The sequence below is a fragment of the Mytilus californianus genome, unplaced genomic scaffold (genome assembly GCF_021869535.1).
Source record: "Mytilus californianus isolate M0D057914Y unplaced genomic scaffold, xbMytCali1.0.p SCAF_4, whole genome shotgun sequence".
NCBI lineage: Eukaryota > Metazoa > Mollusca > Bivalvia > Mytilida > Mytilidae > Mytilus > Mytilus californianus.
The window spans coordinates 63,223,315-63,240,422 of NW_026262690.1; the positions used below are offsets into that span (position 1 = coordinate 63,223,315).

Here is a 17,108-nt window from a genome sequence, read left to right on the forward strand (position 1 = left end):
TCTATGTTTTATATTTCAGCTGCAAAATGTATTTTAATCAAATAACTTAAGTCCAAAGCAAAGCAAACGGGAACTTTTAAGATTTAACGTAAAATGGCGGAGGTCATTAACCATAATTCTAATGAAGATCATACATTTTTTTTCTAGAATTTTGGTGATTTTTGTCGAATTCTCTAGTTAGCACTGGTGGAAGGCATAATGGATAATCAACGGAATCACTTAAAATAATTCATAGAGAGTATCTTTACTATGAAATGCACCAAACGTGTTGTAGTAATAATTTGTTATCTAATTTTCTATATATTATAAGTAACCTTTATAGTTTTTTTCAGGATTTCTGTTGAATTTTTATAGTTTATTCTCCTATGTTCTACTTCTAGTAACATAAACCATAAAGGTTGATTGGCAGAAACATTGGAAGTTATTTTCAAAGCAGACACCCAAATAATGCTTGCGAAAATGTCTAGTTTCAATGATCTCTTCTTGTTTCTTAAATAAAAAAAGTCCCCTGGAAGACAGACATTAATTGATTAATTAAGCTCAAACTAGACATTTGTGCCAGATGGGCTAAATAGGGCGATATCAAGACTAGCTAGAGCCATTATTTTCGAGGTAAATGGAACTCAAATTTCATGAATTATCAACTGACAATTGTCTCTCCGCAAGACATAATTTGTTATCGGACAAATAAAGCTGTGGCGATGAAAATAATGCAAAGAAATAAAGTGAGATGTTTTTTTATATTTTGATAATAGAAACCTTGGTTTAAATAAAATGATAACAAATTATATACATCAACACCGATTTTAATTATAATCCAGATTTGTGTCAAATTTACAAATATTTGCTACCATATGGAATGAACTCGTAATTTAGAAGTACTGCACATAGAACAGTTTTTTCATTATCGAATTTGAAAAATCAGACTGTAATGCAAAATATAGTTTTCATTTAATGTCAATCCTGTAGATCAATGTACATGGTAATATCACGGTTCCTCGTATGGTTGTGGCCTGTGTTCCCTCACACTAAATGGAGTATATCTATGTTATGAAGAAGTGATATGAAAAATTTATTAACGTGGTTGATCTATTGTACAATGTTAAAAAATTGCAACATTTTCATTGGCTATTCGTTAGGGCGATGATGACTTTCAAAGGTCACAACGGATTAAATTACTCCCTTGGCAACGGTGATTCATGATTTTTTTTCAATAATATAAAAAGCACTCGCATGTTTCACCTGCAAATTCATTTTGTCAAATTTTATTTCATTCTGAAGCTTACAAAAAGCTTGAAAACGTCTGAGATCAACAGTAGTCTGGGTATATCCATAGGATACAAATTTCATTATGCGTTCTGGCTCTTTTTCATTATGTGTTCTGGCTCTTTCAAATGCTCTTTTGAAAAAATGATAATAGATGATAAGTTCACAACGGTGCGATACAGGTTTAAGTTTGATATTCAAAGTTAAAGTAATAAACACACACTATAATAAAGAGTATGGAATGAATACAATGTGATGGTGCGTATACAGTACTTTATATTATATATTAGGCATAATGAGTACTAAATGTAAATCAAATTAACAAGCTATAATTTGCAATTGTCACTACACATAGGCAGACGTATAATATATATATTTGTGAAATCTTAAATATTTTTTGAAATGTACGGTCCGAAAACTTCAAATTGAGTATATGTAGAATTGTGCTAATATTTCATAATTTTTACGTTTATTTTAGGTTGTAATCAAAGGTAATTCTCCAAATCGTGATAGTCATCACACTATAACCTAATATATCTTTTTACAGGTAGATTCTACTACGATTTGTAGTTAAGTACTCCGGATTTACTTCATCGACCCCACTCACAGAGACAAATGCCTGACTAGCAGTAGCACTTTAAACAAAAAACTCTAAAAGTATAAATTATTTGATGTATCTTTCATTACATTCCAAACAATTGGAAATTTGTAGGTGGTAATTCAAGCCTTACGTTGAATCGTTGCTTTTATGTTTTCCCTTTTTGGAATATAAAATCGGACTGTCGATTTTGCATTGTATTTTGAAGATAACTTGTCGTTACGTCAATAATTTCTATGCAAAATAAAAAAAAAATGTAATACAAAATTTAAAGGACGTGGTATGCTTGCCAATGAGATAAAATGAGTTGTCCTTCTGAAAACCACGACTTTCCCTGATGCTATGACATAAATAACTGATAGCAATTATAATGATTATTTATATAGATATAGAAATATATGTCGAACTCAAAATAACGTTTACAATTGTGTTTGTTGCACATCTCTGACGGCAACCACTGGTACCATTCATGAAAATAAACTTTTATCTCTTGAAAAATTGTCTTCAAATAAGTACCCTTAGCTAGTCTTATTAATAAGAAACATAAATTGCATGTAATATGTCACAACCACACACTATTTCAATTTCTGTACGTGTTTCAAATCCCCTATGAAGACATGGTTCATCGCATTTGGTGGAATTCTTTTAGCACCAACCGATTCCCACAGCACTTAAAGTAAATTCTTTTTCCCATGAAACCATTTTTTTTTAGAGAAATTCCTGCTTATCCGTCTGCGAGTTTCTTTTTTTCAATCGACACATCTCCGAATCCTTGGAATATATTTGCAACGACAAACTGTATGAGCCTGCGGTAAGCTGTCGCCATATTTCTGGTATACCTATCTCCAAGTGTCTCTTTCACTGCCAATAAGAACGGTTCCGTCACCGACTGAAACATAATCAAAGTCATGACAACTAATGCAATCGCATGATTACTACTTGTATATTTCTAATCTGTAAACAACTAAAACATTGATTAAATGATTACAGTATTACAGAGAATACTATTATGAAAATCTAAATAGTATAACATGACTGCACAGAAAAGAAATGTTGATCGTGCGTGTGTAAATAAAGACAATACCTTGATATAATGAAACGACATCTAAGATACAGAGGAAACATATATAAATTGTCATCAACAGATGTCTTATTTTGTTTTCACAGTTTTAAAAAATCGATTTTTTTTAAACGTGGAAAGTTTTTAAATTCTTCATTTCTTAGGGATATCTATTGAAAACAAATAAAGTATTCTAAAAAAAGAGAAATCGTTTTTGTTATTTTATCTTTAAGTCCTTCCTAGATGTTTTTTTTGTCAAACTGTAAAAAGCGAATAATCGTATTAAAGATGCTAATCGGCTTGGCATGTTTGATGACAATATTTGGGAAAATACATTATTCTTATTGGGTATCACGAATATACTCATCTTTCGACAATCTTTTATCACCGTCTAGTAAATATTGAACATTATGTTGAGACCAGAATTTGAGTATATACGTAATTCATTTACTTTGGGTAGGGTAACTGAAAAGGCTATAGCATGTATATATTACTTTGCATACATGCACGCAATATCAAATATTGACGGGCGGCAACATATAACAGTGAGAAAACTGGAAAAATTATTTCCTTTCCGATAAGAACCCACCAATTTTGGCACACCATTTGCAATCATAAGTTTGTAAAAAGATGTTCTTGTAAATTCTAATACTGGAAACAATTAACAATAAAGGCGCATTAATTTTGTCATATAATATTTTCCCCTAAATGTATCAAATGTAAATAACAGCAAAGTATAGAAGATTTGTGTAATGCTAGTTAATAAAGCTGTTGTGCGAACAAATTCCTAACGTACTAACCTCTATTTTTTCTACTGAAGATAACCTTTGCTTATATTAAGACCAGAGAAGTTCAAGAAAAATTATCAAATCGAATGATATACAACGAAGATAACCACTTTTGAAATTAAGATACCAAGACAAAGTCAAAGGTTCTTTATTTGTATATGCACAATGAATACCAGTAAATCGAGAGGACAATACTCGAAACGTTATATAACTAATAATCGTTAAAAAAAAGGAAAGCGGTTAACAATGTTCATTAGCGTAGTTTCCTTTCGGATTTTTTTAATTCCGAACAGACATAACTTTAATTATAACATTTACGTAGAGACAATATTTTCAGATGACACTGGGCAAACAGATGTGCTCGTAAGTGGTTTAATCATAATATGCTTAGGACTAGCAGGAACATTCTGAAAATAAGTGTATGGAGAGAGCTATAACGTTAGATCTCAACGGTGACATTTTTTTCTGCGGTAAATAAACTTTTGACATTTAACTTTATAATAGCAGGAAGAGTTACTATTTTAACTACTTTTATATTCTGGACCTATTCTGGACCACCTGTTATCCCACTTATAAGACGGAGCTGAACTTGACAATACATATAATATTTTGGATTATATTAGATAAAGAATTCATGCTCATATTGAATAGGTGGCTAAATGTTCTCACCTCGAGCCACTTTTCTTTTCTAGGAAGTGCTTTTCTCTGAAAGGTAAATTGACGGCCAACATTCACAGATGTACAGATTATAATTTTTCAAAAGTATCTCTGATGTTCATTGTAATTACCGTAGTAATAGAATTAAAAAGAACGCGACTAGTTATCTGTTCTTAAAGGTCTAAAGACAAAATAAGTGTTTAGCTTCAAATTATGTTAGTGTCAATACAGAAAATACAATATATATATAGTAAAGGCATGCTTGTATTTCTCATCGAACGCATTTTAAACCACAATTTCTCTATTTACAAATGTTAAAAGAATCTGTGTATGTTAAAACTAAACAAGCATGTGTTGCAATGATTTAGTAACGTGTGCTTCCTGTTTAATTTAGTGAAGATAGAAAGATAATTCATACTGAAAAAATTATCATGTACAAAAAAATAAGCGATGGTATGTTAAAATAACAGCAAGTGTATTGTATTAGTTTGCTGTGAAAAAATATAAGCATGAGAAATACGTAGTGAATACATAATAACATTAATTTTTACTACTCACCAAAAAGAATTCCCGTCTAAAATCAGAAAACTTCCGATGTTGTTTCCCGATGTCGTAAAGTAAGTCTATAACATACTGCATGTCGTTTAGATTGTAAATGGTATCATCCAAAGTATTCATCACCATCAACACATGTTTGGCAAGACCCTTTGATTCTCTCATCTCAGCAATAGTTGAACAATTTTCAACCATAAAGAAAAACTTCTTTAAGTCTGCATGTGTTTCAAATATTCTAAAATATAAAAAATAACTGTTGTAGTTTTGCATGTTTAAAAAGCTGAAAGAAAATCGTCATTGCCTATTTTCTTACAATTTGCAAAACCGTTCTTACTTTACCTTGCGTTCGGCATGTCGGGATTATGAATAAATACATTGTATCCAATTTTAAAAATTAAAAGTAGGAATAAAGTAGAATTTAAAAATATGAAATGTACCATACACTAGTATTGGTAAGTCAATGTATATTGGTTATTAGTATTAACTACTCAATCAATTGGTGGAAATTTCTATGTAAACATTATAACTTCTTTCAAGCCAGATATTTTAAATGCCATAGTCAGTTTTTAATGCTGACCTAATAAACATGTTGATTCCTGTATATTCCATCTTCCTCGAGATTGCTTTCCATGACTGCTGAAGTTGGAATATTTGTCTTTCAGTTAGATCTAGCCTGCTAATTGCGTCTGTGAAAGTTATAGATGGTCTGGAATGAACACTCTTGCGTTGACGTCCTGCACATTTCGGCTGAGTACTATGTTTAACAGCTGCGATTGAGCAACCCATTTTGTACAAATGAAAAAAAATATAATGAAACGTGATATTCATTTTTATAAAGTAAACACCTTGAATTATGGAAAGAAGATTACATGAAATTAATATTTTTTAATTATCTTTTTAGACTTGAAAGAATTCTTATCTCTCCCTTCCAGGAAATTATATTTCTTCGACACGACAAAGGTTAATAATTTAAGATTGATACGACTTCTATCTTAGCTTTTTTGTTCACCTGGTATAAATCATATCAAATAGACACTTCTAACTGATGACCGATCATGTTTTGTAGGTTAAATAGATGTTTGAGAAGGAAAAAGAGCTTGTACGTATTGTCCTTGTAATTATAGTTAAAAATCGGAAAGTTGATAAAACCAGGTGGAATTTTAACATTAAAGGGGTAAATAATTGAATTGAAAGATTCATCAAATACTTTATTTAAATCCCCGAATTCATTACCACGTTATTCATGGCTGTTGTGAATATTTTTTTAACTTGTATATCTAATCTAAATTTTACGTGCTTTTGTTAAATTTTGAACTCAAGTTAAAATTCTTTTTTGCCGTTTTAATGATGTAAAATACTAATTTGGTCACCGACTTCGTTTTTACATTATACAGCATTCAGGTGAAAAAAAAACCACAAAACGTCGAAATAATTGTAAAGTCGTTGCGTTGTTGGCCGTAACAGTTGATTTTTTGACATTTTGTTCTATCAACTAGGTAACAGTTTGGTTAATACACCAAGTCGGTGACCCTATGATTATTTTATATCACTAAAACGGACATATGATGTATCAACAACATATAGTTTTTATGAATTCGTTTGAGAATCCTGAACAACTTATTATAATAAATCTTGCTGACTGGTGATGTCGCAGAATGACGAACTTATAGAAATCAACGTCGATCCGCATTGAATACATGTACTTGTAAGGTTTTAATGATTGAATCTTTTCAGGTTGACAATTAAAGGGGCATAAACTGTCAAATTCATGTTCACCGATTTGACTAAAATTCATATTTTATTTATATCATACTAAATGTATATCAAAATTATAAAAGGTCTAGAATAAACAATTTACAATGAATGGGTTCGATAATGTGTATCAGCATTTCTTGTGTATTTTAAAAGAGAGGCGAACAATACCAAAGGGACATTCAAACTCATAAGTCGAAAATAAACTGACAACGCCATAGCTAAAAAAGAAAAAGACAAACAGACAAACAGACAAACAATAGTACATAAAACACAACATAGAAAACTAAAGACTGAGCAACATGAACCTAGTCTAGACGCCATTTAATTAACCACCAAAGACTGCCGACGGCCATAAAACCCAGATATGAATATAAATATAGATATAAATAGATAGATAGCGAACATGTGTAATTGGATTTTTCTAGGTCTGTTTGATTTCATATTTTAGGTTAAAAAATATGTTAATCATCGTTTTTACCTATATAAGAATGAGTTTTTGTGGATCGAATCAGTCAATTAAATGGTTTACCCATGTTTCACTTTCAATGTTGAAATTCTTTTCCTTTTAATAGCTGAACACGCCTAGTTTTTGCGTAGCCCATCTCTAGCTAAGGGGTTTAATTGAAGGTCAAATGAATACGGATTCAATGAGGTCGTATTATTCACTCGCAAGTCAATAATTCATCAGTTATGTTTCGTAGCTTATTTTGACAAAATGGTACCAAACTGGCTGCTTAAAGCGAATTATTATTTCACTATTTCACTTTCATTAATGATTGAACAAACAAAAAATCATATTCTATTTTTTTTATATCTCGAAGCTAATGCCCCTTTAAGCTCGAAATTTATGTATCAACAACATATAGTTTTATGAATTCGTTTGAGAATCCCGAACAACTAATTATAATAAATCTAAATCTTGTTGACTAGTGATGTTGCAGAATGATTAACTTGAGAGAAATCATCGTCGATCCGTATTGAAGACATGTAATTGTAAGGTTTTAATATTTGAATCTTTTAAGGTTGATGATTAAGCTATGATTTCAAACGTAGGAGGGGAATATATATATATTGTATTTCACAAGACAATGCAAATATAGAATGCACACGAAGATGTGCAAATGACGTGAAAAAATAAAAGAAACTAGAGGCTCTCAAGAGCCTGTGTCGCTCACCTGATTCTACTTTGGTTTTGGAAATCATGTAAAAATAGATTAAAATCATAACAGATACCCTAATAATGAGTGAGGCCAAATTTGGTTTAATATTGGTCCTGTAATTTAATAAAAAATCCTGGTGGCCATCTTGAACAGTAAATCAGCAACAAAGTAGCAACACTTCATCAGCACCTCATAAGAAACATTTATGCCATGTTTTGGTTTCATTCCATTCAGTGCACCTCTAGAAGAAGCATTTGTATGTATTTCCCATAGGGTCTTATGTTAAAGGAAGTCCCCCCATTGGCGGCCATCATGGATGAAGGATCAGCTTCAAAGTAACAAAACTTAGTCAGCACCTCATGAGAAACATTCATGCCATGTTTGGTTTCAATCCATTCAGTATGTGGTTCTCTAAAAGAAGACATTTGTATGTATTGTCCATAGGGTCCTTTGTTAAACATTGTCCCCATCTGGTGGCCATCGTGGATGAAGGATCAGCTTCAAAGTAACAACACTTGGTCAGCACCTCAAAAGGAACATGCATGCCATGTTTGGTTTCATTCCATTCAATGGTTCTCTAAAAGAAAACATTTGTATGTATTTCTCATAGGGTCCTATGTTAAACTAAGTCCCCGCTGGCGGCCATCTTGGATTATAGATCGGCTTCAAAGTAACAACACTCGGTCAGCACCTCATAAGGAACATTCATGCCATGTTTGGTTTCATTGCATTCAGTGGTTCTCTAAAAGAAGACATTTGTATGTATTTCTCGTAGGCTCCTTTGTTAAACTAAGTCCCCGCTGGTGGCCATCTTGGATGATGGATCAGCTTCAAAGTAACAACACTAGGTCAGCACCTCATAAAGAACATTCGTGTCATGTTTGGTTTCATTCCATTCAGTGGTTCTCTAAAAGAAGACATTTGTATGTATTTCCCGTAGGGTCCTATGTTAAATTAAGTCCCCTGCTGGCGGCCATCTTGGATTATGGATCGGCTTCAAAGTAACAACACTCGGTCAGCACCTCATAAGAAACATTTATGTCATGTTTGATTTCATTCCATTCAGTGGTTCTCTAAAAGAAGACATTTGTATGAATTTCCCATAGGGTCCAATGTTAAACTAAGTCCCCTCCTGGCGGCCATCTTGGATTATGGATCGGCTTCATAGTAACAACACTTGGTCAGCACCTCATAAGGAACATTCATGCCATGTTTGGTTTCATTCCATTCAGTGGTTCTCTAAAAGAAGACATTTGTATGTATTTCCAATAGGGTCCTATGTAAAACTAAGTCCCCCCGCATGCGGCCATCTTGGATTATGGATCGGCTTCATAGTAACAACACTTGGTCAGCACCTCATAAGGAACATTCATGCCATGTTTGGTTTCATTCCATTCAGTGCACCTCTAGAAGAAGCATTTGTATGTATTTCCCATAGGGTCTTATGTTAAAGGAAGTCCCCCTATTGGCGGCCATCATGGATGAAGGATCAGCTTCAAAGTAACAAAACTTAGTCAGCACCTCATAAGAAACATTCATGCCATGTTTGGTTTCAATCCATTCAGTATGTGGTTCTCTAAAAGAAGACATTTGTATGTATTGTCCATAGGGTCCTTTGTTAAACATTGTCCCCATCTGGTGGCCATCGTGGATGAAGGATCAGCTTCAAAGTAACAACACTTGGTCAGCACCTCAAAAGGAACATGCATGCCATGTTTGGTTTCATTCCATTCAATGGTTCTCTAAAAGAAAACATTTGTATGTATTTCTCATAGGGTCCTATGTTAAACTAAGTCCCCGCTGGCGGCCATCTTGGATTTTAGATCGGCTTCAAAGTAACAACACTCGGTCAGCACCTCATAAGGAACATTCATGCCATGTTTGGTTTCATTGCATTCAGTGGTTCTCTAAAAGAAGACATTTGTATGTATTTCTCGTAGGCTCCTTTGTTAAACTAAGTCCCCGCTGGTGGCCATCTTGGATGATGGATCAGCTTCAAAGTAACAACACTAGGTCAGCACCTCATAAAGAACATTCGTGTCATGTTTGGTTTCATTCCATTCAGTGGTTCTCTAAAAGATGACATTTGTATGTATTTCCCATAGGGTCCTATGTAAAACTAAGTCCCCCCGCTTGCGGCCATCTTGGATTATGGATCGGCTTCATAGTAACAACACTTGGTCAGCACCTCAAAAGGAACATTCATGCCATGTTTGGTTTCATTCCATTCAGTGGTTCTCTAAAAGAAGACATTTGTATGTATTTCTCATAGGGTCCCATGTTAAACTAAGTCCCCTGCTGGCGGCCATCTTGGATTATGGATCGGCATCAAAGTAACAACACTCGGTCAGCACCTCATAAGAAACATTTATGTCATGTTTGATTTCATTCCATTCAGTGGTTCTCTAAAAGAAGACATTTGTATGAATTTCCCATAGGGTCCAATGTTAAACTAAGTCCCCTCCTGGCGGCCATCTTGGATTATGGATCGGCTTCATAGTAACAACACTTGGTCAGCACCTCATAAGGAACATTCATGCCATGTTTGGTTTCATTCCATTCAGTGGTTCTCTAAAAGAAGACATTTGTATGTATTTCCCATAGGGTGGCCTTTGTTAGTCTTGTATCATTTTTAATTTTAGTTTCTTGTGTATAATTTGGAGTTTAGTATGACGTCCATTATCACTGAACTAGTATACATATTTGTTTAGGGGCCAGCTGAAGGACGCCTCCGGGTGCGGGAGTTTCTCGCTGCATTGAAGACCCATTGGTGGCCTTCGGCTGTTGTCTGCTCTATGGTCGGGTTGTTGTCTCTTTGACACATTCCCCATTTCCATTCTCAATTTTATCCTATGTTAAACTAAGTCCCCCGCTGGCGGCCATCTTGGAGTATGGATCGGCTTCAAAGTAACAACACTCGGTCAGCACCTCATAAGGAACATTCATACCATGTTTGGTTTCATTCCATTCAGTGGTTCTCTAAAAGAAGACATTTGTATGTATTTCCCATAGGGTCCTATGTTAAACTAAGTCCCCCGCTGGCGGCCATCTTTGATAATGGATCAGCTTCAAAGTAACAACACTTGGTCAGCACCTCATAAGGAACATTCATGCCATGTTTGGTTTCATTCTATTCAGTGGTTCTCTAAAAGAAGACATTTGTATGTATTTCCGAAAGGGTCCTTTGTTAAACTAAGTCCCCCGCTGGCGGCCATCTTGGATGATGGATCCGCTACAAAGTAACAACATTTGGTCAGCACCTCATAAGGAACATTCATGCCATGTTTGGTTTCTTTCCATTCAGTGGTTCTCTAGAAGAAGTTCAAAACTTCGGGCCAGGTGAGCTAAAAAGGAGGTACATCATAGATGTTGCTAATATAAAGATAAATGAAAACTGTCATATTTTTTTTAAATGTTTTAATGTTTTACCTTACTTGGTGGAACCACATTACACGTGACGCGTTTATGTTATACATTTTAAAGTAAAGTGATATCTAAAATAAACACTTACCATCTTAAATGCTGAGTTCCCCATTGCGTCATAACAACAGACGGAATCCCCAAACATAATTTAGGAAGTTAAAGTACCATAACATGGCTCAGCGCATAAGTACGCTCGACACCCACTACCTTCGTTCCGTTTCCCCAGACACAATGAAAGAAGAGGATGATTTGGAGGCGGGTTTGACCATAAAATATGATGGTAAATATTTGTTTTATAAAATCTCTATTCACTTTTAAATGTATAATTGTAATAGACACGTTACCATAATAAATTCTCAGTAAAAGACATAATCTTCCCAAAAGCTGAATTTTCTAAATTAATAGAAACAGTAGAAGAGGGAACCATCTGCATTGTAACATTGTATAACTATAGGCATAAGAGAGAAAAACATATCTGCATCTGCATGACCATTCTTCTTATAACGTCTTGTTAAATAAAGACATGGGTGAATGAATAGCTCTGTCGTTAGGAACTTTAATGTTAAAACTGCTTAAAAGTTCTTCAATAGCGGAGCAATTATAGAGAAATAACTTTGTACATCCAGAAAAAAGCAGTTTTAACAGGCAAATCAGATATGTCCTTTGTAAAAGGTTTAAAAATTCTATAATTATAACTCATAGATACAGTACGTGGACGACTAGATCTCCTAACACAAAAGGGACAGAATCCGAATAGGACATTTGAGTCAGAAGGAAGTGCTAGGATAACCACAGGTTCTGTTCCCCTGTCGATACGATTTATGAAAAGTTGAGATGGATCAGTAAGTAAAGGGACTGATAAACAAATCACTGTTGAACCGAAGGCAGGAAACTGAGAACAAGAAGATCACTCCTACTGCCAGAAGCCAATGGCATTTGTAAGATAAAACTCTGAGATATAGGGCAATCAAAACTAAAACCCAAGAAGGAAGGCCTTTTCTTTCGCAATATCCGGACTGAAATTCCGAGCAAAACTATGTTAATTCCCAAATTTGGCCAACCAGAAATACTGATAGTTCTCGAGATTGTTGATCAATATCTTTTTCTAGTTGAGAGGGATAGACCATAAGACTCAAAACGAAAAAAAATAATCTGACAATTGCTGTACAGAGACTTGGGAATGTTCAATAGTTTACTACAGCAATCAGAGAAGATTGTTCATTTGGCATCATATACAATGTTGTTTGAGTCTCTGACTGACATGAAGAGATGATGCATGACTGCTGATCTCAGAGGAGTAGCATAAGATAGTCGAAAAAGGGCTTGAAACCATGCGTGTTTTAGCCAAGCTGATGCAACAACCATGATCTTGCACTTCTCTCCTGATATTTTCTGAAGATGTTAAAAAGAGTTGCGAGAAACCTGAAGGAAAAATGCATAAGAAAAAAGCTTCGAGTCCGGAGTTTGAGACACAAAAGTTGGAAGGTTGTAATTTAGACTGGTTTCAAACAAGTCAATGTTGGGGCTGTTCCAACGAAGAGTCACTGCTTCGAACACTGATTGGTCAAGTTCCACTCTGTGTTCACTGGAGCATGGGATAGTGACAGAGTATATAATAAACGAAGCTGCCTAACATGAAGTTCACAGCCAGAGGAAATAGACTAAAGAGAAGAAGAAAAACAACTACAAGAAAAGATGTTTGAAAGAGACCAATTGAATACTTTTAACTCTAGTTTGAATGATCGTATTTAAATTCTAGAATCGGAACTGATGAGTGGTGTGTTTAACGACATTGACTGGCTATAAAGACCTTGAACGGTCGGAAAATCGGAACTGAATCAGATTGATGATGAGAAGGTCATTGGCGCACAAATCAAAGCAGAGCAAAATGGGTTGAATTTGGAAAAAAAACATGTACATTTTTTTGGACTTGAAAAGCAAAGTCAAATTAAGAAATCGATAAATATATCTGCCAAAACTCAAAAACACAGATCAATCTGGATATAAAATAGATTTATTGGATTCAATTTAAGACAAATAAAAGAATCATTCAAACATAAGTTAAAATGTTTTTTTTACTGATATTCAAACATGTTTTATCAATAATGGATGGATTTCAGAAATGTTAACAAATTCAAAAGGAATTAGCATGGATGTTCATTATCTGCTATACTTTTTGTCATGTCCGTTGAGATATTGGCACCATATTGAGACTAAGAAATAACAAAGATATAAAAGGATGTCATATTAAATTTGATACGAAAACACATTGTATTAAAATAAGCGAAGTAGCTGATGATACAACTGTGTTCTTTCATGATAAAAATGATAGTATTGAAATCTTTGATTATTTTTCGGGATAAATTATAAACAAAAATAAAACAGGAGGGATATGGATAGGAAAACTAAAAAACAGTAAAGACAAAATAGCAAATATCAATTGAGCTGATAAACCTGTAAAAGCTTTTGGAATTTATTTTGGACATTACAAAGAAGAATGTGAGAAATTCAACTTTGAAAATAGAAAAGAGAAAATGGACAAATTGTTAATTCTTTGGAAAAAGCGAAATCTCACTATGTTAGGAATAATTTTGATCATCAAATCTTTGATTACACCACTTTTCCCCTTTTTAGCTACGTCATGTGTATTTCCAGAAAATATAAAAAAGAAATAGAAAGAAAATGTTTTAAATTTATCTGGAACGATAAACCAGATAAATTCAAAAGAAATACGATGATTGATACGGAAACGGGAATATGCTTGATATTGAAAGTCATTTTGAAGCACTAAATGCATCATGGATAGGTCGAATCTTAAATACAGATATTGCCAGATGGCAACTTGTACCTTTAAAATATTTCAAAGGCTTAGGAAATAAACTGTTATCACAGAGATATGTCTCGCTTTTTTGCAATTTTGATTATGCAAATGTTGAAATTAAAATGGCAATTCTAACAAGTTAGGCTAATATTCAAAGTCAATGAACCATGACTGAGGTACATGGCTTAACCATCTCCATGTAAATGAGATACGCCAATGCTAATACAACTGCATACAAAATATCATTGACTTATTATAAGTTGTTCCCTTTAAACAAACCTAAACACAAACATTAACTTGTAAACTATGCAAAAGTTTCAAAGTCAATGAACCATGAAGAGCGGGTGGAGCTGTATAATCTCCATGGAAACGATACTTAATAAATTTGCATACCAAATATCATTGACTTAACATTAGCAGTTCATCTTAAACTGATCTTATCACAAACTGATACATGTAAAAAATTGAAAACAACATGTTTAATAATTTCATGCGTCCGAAGCGCTTTTCTGGATTAACCTTCATCAGGAACGCTCAAAGCCAAACATTTGAAATCCGAGGGATGTATAAGTACCGAAACAGTTGAAGAGCTAAATGACAAAAATACCTAAAACAAATAGCCAAATTCATCTAAGGTCAACTTTGCCTGAGGGAGTTGAAACCTTAGTTTTTTTATAATTTCAAAATTTAACAACGGACAATTTTAGAAAGGTTTGTTATAAATCATGTCAGTACCGAAGTACTGACTACTGAGCTGATGATACCCTCGGGGACTGATAGTCCACCAGCAGAGGTATCGACCCAGTGATGTAAAACATGTAAACTAAGCAAAAGTTTCAAAGTCAAAGGGCCATGACTGAGGGGATGGGGTCAAATATTCTCCATTGAAATGAGATGTGATAATGCTTATACAACTGAATACCAATTAACATTGGCCTACCACTAATGGTTCCCCTTGAACTGACGTAATCACAAGCTAATACATGTTAACTAAGCAAAATTTTCAAAGTCAATAGACCATGACTGAGGGGGCTGAGCCAAATAATCTCCATGGAAATGAGATATGCCAATGCTTATACAACTGCATACCAAATATCATTGACCTACCACTAATGGTTCCCCATAAACACCTAATCACAAACTAATACATGTAAAATATGCAAATTTCAAAGTCAATAGACCATGACTGAGGGGGCAGGGCCAAATAATCTCCATGGAAATGAGATGTGCCAATGCTAATACAACTGTATACCAAATATGATAGACCTACAACTTGTGGTTCACCACAAACTAGACCTAATCACAAACTAATACATTGTTGACGTCGCCGCCGACGCCGGAAACAGCATACTTATGTCTCGCTTTTTGACTCCGTCAAGCGAGACAAAAATTGCCTAGCATTCCATATGATATGGATTATAACAAAGGTGATCAACATTTACCAAATATTTCAATTTTTTTTTATATATATAAATGTATTAACAAGCAGTACGAAAGTAGGAGGATGATAGACAGATGAACGAAAAACCTTTCACGAAATTTGGAAAAAAATTATTTCACGGAATAAATACATTAGATTTGATCACAAAATTCTGTTTTAAAAATTAGATAGACGCTTATTTGATTTACATAAATGATATTTTAGATGAAAATGGGGAAATTTCACAAAAATGTAATTTTGCAAAAAATAGAAAATAAAACCAATTGGATGGATGAGTTAACGTCCTTAAAAATGCAACCCCAAAGGATTGGGTACAATGTCTTAGATCAGAGAATTCTGTTAGAAGTAGAGTCAATGTAAAAAGACAATGTTTGTCAATAAGTGGCAATTATAAAGACATTTCTTATTTGTCAAATAAGTTATAACTAATTAAATAAGAAAAAAGTTGTTAAACCGATTGGTATAATATATGGTTGAACTTATTACCAATACAAACTGAATTTCATTTGAAATCATTGTACAGCTTTATTTTTTTATTATTTAGAAGAAAATGAATTGAAGATGTATAGATGGAAACTTTTACAAAATATATTACCAACAAAAAAATTTGTTTAGATGGATGGTAACAAACAATGATTTATGTAACAAATGTTTTACTGAGGAAGATTATTATCATTATTTTATATTATATATATATGAAAATAAGAAGAATTGGTATGATTGCCAATGAGACAACTCTCCACAAGAGACCAAATGACACAGAAATTAACAACTATTGGTCATCGTACGACCTTCGTTATGTTCCTTTTTGAAAACTTTTTAGAGAAAAGTTTACAATTTATTGCCAAAAGTAAATATAGAAAAAACTATTACATTAAAAGATCTTGTTTTTGGCTTTAAAAAATCAGACAAAGACTACTTTTGCTTTTTCTATCTTATAACTATTATTGGCTATTCAATTTATAAATCATACTGTTTATTTGATCAGAAAACGAGGGGATTAGATGTATGTTGTCTATTCAGTAGAGAATTTACAATAAGAATGCAATATTATTGACAAGAGGCTTTCAGAGTGACAGCAAACAGGATTTCCTGAAGAGGTCGAACTCTGAACAGTTGAGAAAGTATGGACACTACATTTAGCTTAAAACAGCTCTGAACTTGGATTGTGATTGAATATTTGACACAACATAGGTTTGAGACACAGAAGAAATGTGGTCAAAGAACTGAAAAATTTGAAATTGGACATTTCCCTATTATGGTCCAATATCCAAAATCTAAGTACATTGTTAGAATCAGCATTTCAAAGAACCCCAAGAATTTAATTTTTGATGAAATCAAACAAAAGTTTAATTTAGGACCCTTTGGACCTCAATGTGGACCAATTTGATAAAGGAGCCCACAATCCAAAATCTCTAAATACATGGTTAGATTCAGCATTTCAAAGAAACCCATAAATTAAATTTTTGTTGAACCAAACAAAGTTTAATTTTGGACCCTGATTTGGACCAATTTGAAAACTGGGCCCAAAAATCTAATATTTAGAAACAAGGTTTAGATTCAGCATTTGAAAGAACCCTAAAT

General features: G+C 33.5%; 1 protein-coding gene across 1 annotated transcript; it reads right to left on the reverse strand.

Moving 5' to 3' along the window:
• Window positions 1-2,474: 2,474 nt before the first annotated feature.
• LOC127737006 (neuroglobin-1-like) lies at window positions 2,475-5,710 on the reverse strand. The gene is made up of 3 exons (XM_052247561.1): window positions 5,502-5,710; window positions 4,928-5,159; window positions 2,475-2,753 (listed from the first exon to the last, which is right to left on the reverse strand). Exons 1-3 carry the CDS (start codon window positions 5,708-5,710, stop codon window positions 2,589-2,591), a joined length of 606 nt encoding a protein of 201 aa, XP_052103521.1. The 3' UTR covers window positions 2,475-2,588.
• Between the last annotated feature and the right edge of the window lie 11,398 nt (window positions 5,711-17,108).

What these genes read in the sequence shown, in the direction of transcription:
- LOC127737006 (XM_052247561.1), bottom strand. Translation starts at nt 5,710, where the DNA reads ATGGGTTGCTCAATCGCAGCTGTTAAACATAGTACTCAGCCGAAATGT. An exon ending in GGAATCAACATGTTTATTAG is followed by an intron (nt 5,160 to 5,501) that starts GTCAGCATTAAA and finishes TTTATATTTTAG; the next exon opens with AATATTTGAAACACATGCAG. An exon ending in TTAGACGGGAATTCTTTTTG is followed by an intron (nt 2,754 to 4,927) that starts GTGAGTAGTAAA and finishes ATTATGTTTCAG; the next exon opens with TCGGTGACGGAACCGTTCTT.